General features: G+C 32.1%; 1 protein-coding gene across 2 annotated transcripts in view; it reads left to right on the top strand.

Annotated features, from left to right (window-relative positions):
- The first annotated feature begins 5,880 nt into the window (after positions 1–5,880).
- LOC127721337 (uncharacterized) overlaps positions 5,881–10,921 on the top strand; it is a 35,543-nt gene continuing 30,502 nt past the window's right edge. The window contains exons 1-6 of one of the 2 annotated variants that reach the window (XM_052228091.1): positions 5,881–6,118; positions 7,331–7,423; positions 7,746–8,003; positions 8,347–8,373; positions 8,659–8,730; positions 9,302–10,022. In XM_052228091.1, coding sequence (XP_052084051.1) covers positions 6,070–6,118; positions 7,331–7,423; positions 7,746–8,003; positions 8,347–8,373; positions 8,659–8,730; positions 9,302–9,345 — 543 coding nt within the window. In that variant the 5' untranslated portion in view covers positions 5,881–6,069 and the 3' untranslated portion in view covers positions 9,346–10,022. Of the gene's footprint in view, positions 6,119–7,330; positions 7,424–7,745; positions 8,004–8,346; positions 8,374–8,658; positions 8,731–9,301; positions 10,023–10,921 lie in introns of those variants that run through there. The other variant, XM_052228092.1, reaches the window with a different exon arrangement.

Here is a 10,921-nt window from a genome sequence, read left to right as displayed (position 1 = left end):
AATGTGTATTTGTATTTGTATTTGTATATGAAATCAACAAAAAAAAGATAATGACAATATGATAAAACACATCACTGAGCTATAATTACATACATGTATGTTTCGTAATAATCCGCACATTTGATTGGCAGAAAGCAATCATGAGGCATTCCAATATCAAATTGTAATTCCCTATATATTTCAACCTTCATGACTGCAAACGTTTCCCATCACAACGTCCCAACAATGCATAAGGAAAAGCCAAACGAAAAGCTCGATTTAACTCGTAATTGCATAGTTGTAGCATAAAAATGTACTTATAAAAATTGAATGGTTTTGATTTGCGCATTGTCAACGCTTTGACAACCATATAAATTTGTGTTTTAAAGCATCCAATTCTTAATTAAAACCTGTGACTCTTTATTTTAATAAAAAGTTTCTAACCGATTATTTGGTCCTGTAGTTCGAGGGTCAATATTTGTCATTACAGCCGTTTTCATTTGTTAATATCTTTCATCAGCAAATTTATGAATATTATTGTAACGTTATAATTTTGTGTTTTGTGGGCGATTGTTTTTCTGCTCGAATTTTTTTTCTGTTGGCCATGGTGTTTTCGCTTGTCTTTCTTCAATTTTAGGTTTTTGATTGCACCCTTTGTTAAACTTAAAGATCCTTATTCAGAATATAGCATTTCAATAGTGTACTACATGTATAAATCAAATTTGGCTTCTTCTGAGTAATTGTTATTTCATGGAGGCTTCTATGAGGTTCTGGTTGGGGTTTACAGAATAGAAAACAATTACCAAAAGTAGGGAATAAAGGGGGGAATCAAGAATAGAGAACAACAAGTCAATAAAAAATGAATAGAGAACAACAAGTCAATAAAATAAAAAATAGAGAACAAAAAGTCAATAAAAAATGAATAGAGAACAACAAGTCAACAAAATAAAGAATAGAGAACAACAAGTCAATAAAATAAAGAATAGAGAACAACAAGTCAACAAAATAAAGAATAGAGAACAACAAGTCAATAAAAAAAAGAATAGAGAATAAGTCAATAGAATAAAGAATAGAGAACAACAAGTCAATAAAATAAAGAATAGAGAACAACAAGTCAAAAAAATAAAGAATAGAGAATAAATGGGTGCTTCAATATAAAGAATCGAGTTTAACGGCAATAAAAATATAAAAAAAAATCCTAAAAAGTATGAAATGAAGACCCAATTCATACCCTCTTATTTGGCCACAGTATACTGAGTATATTTAGTATATAAAAATTTGAATGCACGTCCTCACGTAAACACTCTGAATGATGAATTTATATTATCTAATTATCTTAAATTACGCGTAATATTTGAATGGTATCGAAATAAGGAAGTCAACATTAGCAGGTGTGGGTAGTATTAAGACAAGATAGGTAATACGCGACAGGTGTTTATTTATAAGTTATATTTACAACAACAAAAGACAGCGGCACAAAATTTCAACATGGAAAACATTTTGATTTCAATTTTATTCATTTTTGGTTTTTTATGTGGTAAGAATTTTTATTACATGTACTGTGATACAAATGCTTTGCTTTAATGTTGATAATTGTATTCTTATTCTTAAAAAAATGTTTGCGATTCGTATTTTTCTTCATACGTAATCAAATTTAATTGTATTGTTTTCTTTTCCGAAGCCTAATTTTATTCCTATTTTGAACAAAAATTAAAAAGTACTAATATAAACAAGTTACGATCATGTTTGAAATAATTTTTGTAATAAGCGTATTTTGGTTTTTAAATTGTAAACCGACAAGCAGGTAACGTCCCTTGTTTAAAAACATCGCAAGATTGTAGACTATTTGGTCAGTCTGTTTTTGAATATGACATCACTATGAATGTTCAACTTACTAAATGCAACAAAGACAGTCTTGTTAAATTTAGCTTTAGACTGTTTTGGGTCGATACAATATTGATAAAAAGATAAATTGCAGCTGTACAACTTATCACGCACGGCTGATTAACACATAAGTATTGATGACGTTAAAAGAGTTACTGAAAATTAAAAGTAATCCACCTGCGTTTCCTTTCTGATATTAGTATTTCGTAAAGCTTTTTTGAAAAATTTAGCAAAATTACAATTATAATCAGAATATAAGACAAATTAACGAATTGAATTAGTCGATACTTGTACACCAACGGTCGTGAAGTTAGCTACATATACCACGTGTTTATCAATGTTTTCCTTATTCATACCACTGCACGAATTAGTTTTTTTTTAAATCTTTATTGAATGCAAGCAGTAAATAAATATACTATTGAAACTTGATCATTTGGTTTAATATTACACAGAACAACTCAAAATAATACTTTTCCTTACTCTTGACGAACGATTCGAGCGGGCAAATGTGATTCATATAAATTTGTGCTAAAAGTTGTTGCTACAAAACATTGCCGAATTCCCATGCATTGATAAAACTTTCAAAAAAGTTATGATCTATAGAGACGCGTTACGAAAAGTTAATTAAAGATATTTAAGGAATGACTGTAATATTTTTTCTGTCTATGAAGAAATAACACAAAAAATGTGGTGCACACTGAATAACCTGCGTAGCATTTCTTTAATCTAATTCTAAATTTCGTTTTTAAGGCGTAAATCATGAAAAACAAGTTGATGACGTCACGATCACATGATAAAATTATGTCTATGAGCTGAAAGACAAAAAATGTTCAGCCAATCGGAAGACGTGTTACATCCAAAATTAAATTATTGCAAAATCAATGAATTGCGACGGCATGTGTATCGCGCACGATAAAACTCGCTTGTGTGCAACGTTTTCTGAAATGGCATTAGTCAATATCGCATTTTGTCCATTGATATTTTTCTCAACAACTTATAAGTTTAAAGTGTATTTCGGCAACGACGTCAACATCAAAATGTCTGATGTTACTAATGTTACATTAGTGGTGCTTAAATGCTTAAATTTAATTGATGTGTTATTTCAGGACAAGTAACGTCTTCCTGTCCGTTTTCCGACCCAGATTGCCATCCTCTGTGTATTGAATATAAAGGTGAATGTAAATATTGCAGATGCCAGGGTAAGTAAGTAAATTAAGAAGCAGTGCAACACACAATTCTAATGATAACGAGGAAAGAAAATATATACCAGCAACAGGTCATACTATATGCTTCTTAGTCATGTTTGTTCCTAATCATGTTTGTTAGTTTCCATGGCAATCATAAAAAAATAAATCAAGTTATTTTGCGGAGTATGAAAATGAGATGCACAAAAATATAACAGCATCACACAATACTTGTCTTCATCGTTGATGATTAAGTTGAGGACATGTTACTGTGATAACTATACAACAGCCATGAGCACATTAAAATCACGCTGCAATATGTAAGGCTTTTTTTTATATAACAACATCAAAACATTCCTAACAACTCGGGTAATGTAAAGATTTAAGAGAGACAAATAGGAAAAAAACAAATTAATTGTCACGGCTTTCGGTTACAATATCAACCTTTAAATCTTATACTTTATATTTATAATCAGAAATCGTTCCTTTATCAGCGTTATGTAGTTAAGAGTAAAGTAATTTCATAGAAATATCAATCCGCTTAGTTTTAATTTTGTATATCAAACGTGATAATATGTTGGTTTTTTTTATTTTACTTTTTTTAACTTTTTGAACACCACAATGCATGTGTATATTTTCAGTTTCGTCAGCTTCGTCAAGTGGAAGCGGAAGTAGTTCAAGAGATAGATTTGGCGGAAGTGGTAGTAGTTCAAGTGACAAATATGGCGGAAGTGGGAGTGGTTCAAGTTCCAAGTGGAATTCAAAATACGGAGATAATTCAAATAGTTTCGGAGGGGGTTATACAGACAATTCTGGTTCAAATAGTGGTGGAAATACAGAAAATACAAAAGTTATCATAATTCACGAAAAAGATACACAAACTCAACAATTGACCGCGTTACCGGGTTTACCGATGGTGGGTAACATGGCTGGTCACATGGCAGGTCATATGCCATTCAATATTCCACACGGACCAATGACTGCTCAGAATCCCTTTTCTCATCTTGTGAGTATTCATAAATAAAAATATTAAAATTAATTTTTTCAACCGTTTGAATTTTTTATTTTTCTTTGATTCTCTTTTACAGTAAAAATCAACGAAAAGAGATCTTGGTATATTCTATTGAGACAGCAATTAAAGAACACAACAAGTTCAATAAAAGAAATAATCACTAAGACATAACCACCTGAATGAATAATTTCGTGAACTTTTTTTTCTACTGAAGTATTTTTTTCAACACTATTGAATATATAAACAGTTTGAATATGCCATTGAAAGCTCGTTGTTTAATTAAAGAGAGATTAAGATAATTAGATTGTACTCCCTGTTACTCGTTCTAAAACCGTGAAGAATATTATAAGAAATAATTTAAACTGAAAATGCTTACAAGAAGGGTTTTATAATTCTTTTTAAATTTAGATATTTGTTGCTTAACATCTATGCATTTATAATTGTATCAGTTAACGCTCGAGGGTTTTGTAAACCCTGTCCGTACTTCTGTCTTGTGGCTTTTATCTTTTGACTCGTTCGTCACTTGGCCTCGGGATTTCAATTTTATGATTCACCTTGTAACATAGTCGGTATAATACCTTAAAACTAAGACTGGTTATTTCTTCTTTCAGACATCATCATACGGACGTGGACATTCTATGAATGTACCGCTAAAAAGTCCAGGAATTCCTAAATACTGTATTTCTGTAGATAAGATGGACTTTGAAGATTGTCCCTGCACTGTCGTTGACGAAGGAGGATGTCTAACGTGTCCTTGCTACTCAGGTATACTTTACATATAAATCTCCATGTACCTGGTGTTATGGTATTCTTAAATAGAAAATAGGTTGGAACCCCTCTTTTTCGATTGAAAAAAAATGTCATTACATGAACGTTTCACGGTGTGCCGAGGGTCGGAAGCCCACTCTTTTCAAAAATACTTGATTCGCGCCTGGTGTTGTTGGTCATTAATCTCCAATTTAGTTTTTATAATTGACCCATCGTTATTTTATTAAACTTACATTTAGTATTTAATTACCTAAGTCATTTATTCCATTTTTCGTAATTTATTTTCAATCTATGCTTACATTTAGCCAGCAGATTTTGGATCGCAGTCAGGCAGAAAGAATCTCAAGAAAAACCTAAACCAAAACATAATGAATGCATTGGTACAACGTTGTGTATGATGTCTTGTAAGGGAGGTTATCATCTGGGAGAAACTGGTTCTGACGGCTGCCAGTCGTGTACATGCTTAAAACGAGGTTAGCAGGAAGTGGTAAATATTGTGGTTGAATTTATGCCATAACTACATATTTCCAATGAATACTTATTTTTTTTTTATCGTGTAATCTTCGAAGTATTTAACATATCTGCATGGTAAATAAAAAAGGAAATGTCAAATCAAGCATTTAAAAATGTACAGAAGTAATAGATTTTGCGCTTAATACCAGTAGAATATCATCATTCGATAAAAGTTCAGCATAGCTAAGTTTTATGCTTAAAATGGATCTTTAAACCATCTTATCAAGATAACAAACTATAGAAACTCGGTCAGTTATACTTTGAAAATGAGTGAAGACAAAACAAGCGCCTACACTAATCTGTAGTGGAATGATAAACTTTCATTGACATTTTTAAACGAAGTATAACTTGAAGAGTTATTGCCTAATAGTTACTTTGCCCTTTGCAAGAAAAAAATACGTGAACATTCCCAAAGACAACTTATATCTTTCAAATAAACCGAAATAAGACAAAAAAGTACAGAGAATAAGGTAATCTTAGAATTTCTTTTTAAGTTGAATGCATAAAGCAGCATATTGTTTTTATATTTCAGAACAAAAACAACCACAAAAACAACAAAATAACGAGAAAACATGTTTAAAGTTATACGAATGTATAATAAAATGTTCCAAAAAAAAGTTAGGATTTACTGTTGGGGAAGAAACATCCGATGGCTGTAGGAGTTGCAAATGTGAAGAGGAAAAATCTGGTGGCAGCGGTGGCAAAACAAACAACGGTGGCAGCGGATCCATGATGAAAATGTTTGGCAATACAAATGGTGGCAACAATGTTCTTAAGTGTGAGTTCTCTCTAAAACAAGGCTTATCATTGGATTTTACATGTAAAAATGCGTTTACAACTTTAAAGACTTCCCTTTTTGCCTTTTGAAGAATCTTTTAATTTTGTTGCATTATGCTTTCTTCGTTTAATTTCGTTTACACCCTTATCAAAGCAACATCCGTTATTTGTTTAAGCAGAACCAAATGTTTCTAATTCTAAAATTAATTGCAGAATAAAATAAGAAAATCCTTCAAACTTTCAAGGACAAATCTATGTAAATGCACGATCGACTTTAAACTAGTAATAACATTGCTCTAAAATATAGAGGAATAATGCAAAATTCTTGTTGTGTGTGATATGTTTGTTTACTATCTTGTTAAAAGGGTACAATTATTAACATGAATGTTCTATCGATTTCAGTAGACCTTGAGTTTTCAAAAGAGTCTCAATTTAGATATATAGGCGAAGGCCTTCTTCAAAGAATAAAGAAAATCCTCATCTCTCTGTTTATATTTGTAACTTAGGTGCAGCATTTACATCTTATCTGGTTATTACACAGATGATCTTACAAAATGTGTATTTATAACCTAATCTGGAGGTTATAATCACTTTCTCTAAAACAAGCAGAAAAAAACGCCATTGAAAGTTCATCTTATGATTAAGAATTACAACGTTGTACTATTCGTAAATTGTTTCTACTATGAAAAAAAAATGTATGATGTTTGTATTGTTTTGAATTTTGGAGATAACACGGGCTTTGCTTTCTGAGGTCTGGGCTCCATCCTAGATTTATCGTTGTGCTCCAGGCTCCACTGCATTGGCTCCGTGTTCATTTGGGTACGTTTTGGGGATTCAGGCTCCCCTAATAGAGCTCCAAACTTCCAATATAAGGCTACGGGCTCCACTGATAAGGCTTTGAATTCAGGAGGTTTAGTCAGGGCTCTTGGGACCAAGGAAATTATAGAGCCCTTGTCATTAGCCAATATATGAAATATCACTGTTAAACATTGACTCGGGAACTTCGCTCAATTACAGTTAAGTTATATTTCGTATCCTTTTAGCCCAAGATAAAAGAGTGGGCTCTGGGCACCAAGGAAATTGTAGAGCCCTTGTAATTATCCAATATTTACTGTTTAACAAGATGTTCTTTAAGATATCGCTGTTAAACATTGACTCGGGTACTTTGTTTTCAATTACTTTTTAGTTATGATATTCTTTCGTATACTTTCAGCCCCAGATAAAGGAATGAGTACCAGCGGAGGGAATGAGTCGAAAGGGAAATGTAACCCACCCATGGTAATGTGTACAAATGATGGTAATAATTGTAAGTAAAACTTTCTATATACGTTCATAAAATTGTAAGGAAAATCTCAAAATCAGTCAAATATAATATCATTTGGGATAAGTTTTATATTTGTTTTTGGCACTTTCATATCACCAGCTGCCCAGTATTTGTCATTGTATGTAGATTTTATGGATAATGTTAATTTTTTTTAAGTGCGTAGAACAGTGCACATTTGGTATGTTGGGATTTCGATAAATAACGGTGATAATTTTGTGAACAAATTACCTAAAAATCAAATTATCTTATATATAAATATACATCATAGTTATGAATTCAATAAATTGTAATTATTTCCCTTAAGTAATGCAAACAATGTCTGGTGGCAGCGGAGGTTCTGGTGGCAGTGGTGGTTCTAGTGGTAGCGGAAGTGGCAGTGGTCCGTTTAATCCAATGGGAGGAGGATCTGGTTCGGGAGGAGGAATGAAGAGTCCTTTTGGTTCATCATCCGGAGGATCAGGATCGGGCTCCGGAATGAAAAGTCCGTTTGGCAATGGAGGACCAGGTGCAGGTGCGGGTGGTGCTCCCGGAATGGGAGGAATGGGTCCACATGGACCTTCAAGTAAGAAGTAAAAACTTCTTTACTTACTATTGAGTAGGAAACAAAACAAGTTTTAAATGTCTTTAACTTTTTAAATTGGGACGACTTTGAAAATGTGAGCTTCTGTTTGTTTTTTTTTTTTAGTCGTTGGAATACTTTCTTCATATTCAATTAAAACAAAATTACCATTAACAATTTTGTATCGGGGGAGTCTATGACATCTTAGTAAGATATGTTATTATAACTTCATTACTGAATTTAGATGGAATACAAGTTAACAAAGAAAATGTCATCAATATTTGTTATGAGCGAAGCAGTCTACAACCAAATGTATGAACGTGATTTCTTATTCTTATATTTTCAGATCCAGGTTTTCCAAGTCAAAAGAAAGGTATGTTAAAGTAAACATAACCCTGTCCTGTAGGAGTACTGAAGCCAAACGGTGACGAAACAATGGGAAAATAAAAAAAGCCAGGGGGTATATCTTAAAACTTGAACAGATGGGAGTTGAGGAGATTATATTTCAAATAGTTCGGTGGAAAAAGGGTCTCGCTGTTCTTATCCCCCTCAAAAGGAGAGAGACAACAAACAAGTTCTGTCATAAAACATAGTTTAACTTTTTTACTTACATTATTTTGTATTTAAATAAATGGAAATTCATCTGTATTCATTGTAGTTGAACAGACCGCATATAACGAGAATTGCTTTGGGCCATCATGTTCAGCAAAAGACGGTGGACTTGTCGAAGGTAAGTGATAATATTTATGTGCTTTTATGAGGGTCTGGATGGGGTTTACAGAATAAAATGTATGTGCTTATATATTGTATCATAGTTACAGATTTACAGATATATCAAAACTCATAGTTTGTTTTTTTTGCACGTTGGAGTTCTCGAAAAGTGTTGGTTCGAATGTCCTCTTCACCAACATGTGCAAAGGACCGACACAACTTTCGTTTTTTGCAATTGATATAGTAGTAAGGACCAGCATGTTTTATTCAAGGACTCCCAGGGACAAACAGATTTTACATTTGTCATTTCGGGGCCTTTTATAGCTGACTTTGCGGTATGGGCTTTGCTTATTGTTGAAGGTCGTACGCTGACCTATAGTTGTTAATTTCTGTATCATTTGGTCTCTTGTGAAGAGTTGGGTCATTGGCAATCATACCACATCTCCTTTTTTATAATTAGAGAACTCTATTTTCTCAAGAGTAGTTATTTGTTGGTGATCTTTGTACTGTCCAATAGTTTGCTGCTTATGACTATACATTTGTATATTACTAAGGACGGAGTATAATTATATATTTCCTTTCTGTTACAGGCACACTTGAAAACGATCTCATCATGGGTATATTCCGGAAGTGAAGTAGCAAAACAAAACCAGGAGCAAGAACAATTATTATTTGGAGTAAAAGATATAAAATTATTTATACCTGAATCTTATTGGTAAATTAGTCATTATTCAAAATTACAAAAGTTCATGACACCGATGCAAACTTCATGCACCTCTTTGTGCTTTTCGAAAATTCTATTTTCGTTTGTGGTGTTTGATACCAAATATGTGAACTCTTGAACATTGGAAGAATAGTCTTGGAATATATTTTTTTTATCAACCAGTTGGTTTTGTAGTTTTTGTACGTGACTTAACTTCTCGCTTTGTTTTTTTTTAATATTTATGACACTATAATTACATTGCATAAAAACATTCAATTGAACCGGTAATTTTGATTGGCTGACAAGTTGAAGTCAACAATCCCTAGGCATTGCATATTCATTTTGTATTTGACACAATATCAGAAAAAGTCTAATTTTTGGCAATGGGAAAAAAAATGTCTTTGGAATCTGTAATTTAATAGCATGAAACAAAGAACAAACATTGAGGATTCAGGAACTGTGGTCTGTAATTCACAAAAAAATGTTAAATGTGGTAACTATGGCAATGTAAAAAAGGGTACCAAAAATTCCAGTTTTGTCCTGTTACCAAAGTGAATCATTTTAAAAAAGTTCCTAATGGGAATAAGGAATAAATTAAAGTTACTATTTGTGGTTTACTAGTACATCCTGCAATATTTTATCAAATGTCAATTATTTATTTTAACATTTACAATACATAAGGTTAAGAAATATACTAAAATATAATCCAATTTGTCGTAACATGAAAGAATCTTGAGTAACAGGACAGAGTTGGTAACAGGAAGGAACTTTATTTCAAAACAATTCCTTTGTTTTCATAGTTTGTTCCTTTGTTTTCAAAGTTTAAGAAAAATACATCATTACAAATTGGTCACAATTGGAAGAAAACAGCAAACAATGTCATTTTTCTTTTGAAGATTTCATTTGCAAGATGAAAAATCTGCCTGTAATGAAAAATTCAAAAATAAATTCATTTCAGTTACCATCTACTATACTAGAATTGCACAATGTTCTCTGCTGTTATCAAAAGTCAAAAACCTGATTTTTCATTCAAAAGACAGTATATTATGTTGAGATTTGTTTAATATGATGGTGATAACTTATATTAAATGAACTGTTTGGCATATAGTAGGTTAACTTTGTGTTTCATCAGTAAAATTGTCTTTAACATCCTTCCTGTTACTGATTATGGCTATGCAGATACTTTGTATCAGGTAACATGACAGAACGTATAACAGAAAGGAATTACACAGTATGTTTTGTCCTTTTATTTGAATTGTATGGAAATGTACTTCCATCTACATATCAATTTAATCAGATACTATAAAAACACATTTAACGTTATAGTGCTGACATTAAAATATTCTCAAAAGGTATACAAAAAGGCTGTACCAGGAGAGAACAAAAAAAGTATTATTCTATAAATTCTTATCTTGGATGAGCTCGGATTTTTCAAACTGGCCGCCATTCAAACTATACACGTGTGGTCATGCATTCAGAAAATGATGCTCTTTCCCATTGCATTACA

This window comes from Mytilus californianus, unplaced genomic scaffold, assembly GCF_021869535.1.
Source record: "Mytilus californianus isolate M0D057914Y unplaced genomic scaffold, xbMytCali1.0.p SCAF_12, whole genome shotgun sequence".
Classification (NCBI taxonomy): domain Eukaryota; kingdom Metazoa; phylum Mollusca; class Bivalvia; order Mytilida; family Mytilidae; genus Mytilus; species Mytilus californianus.
This window is presented reverse-complemented; position numbering and strand designations above follow the sequence as displayed.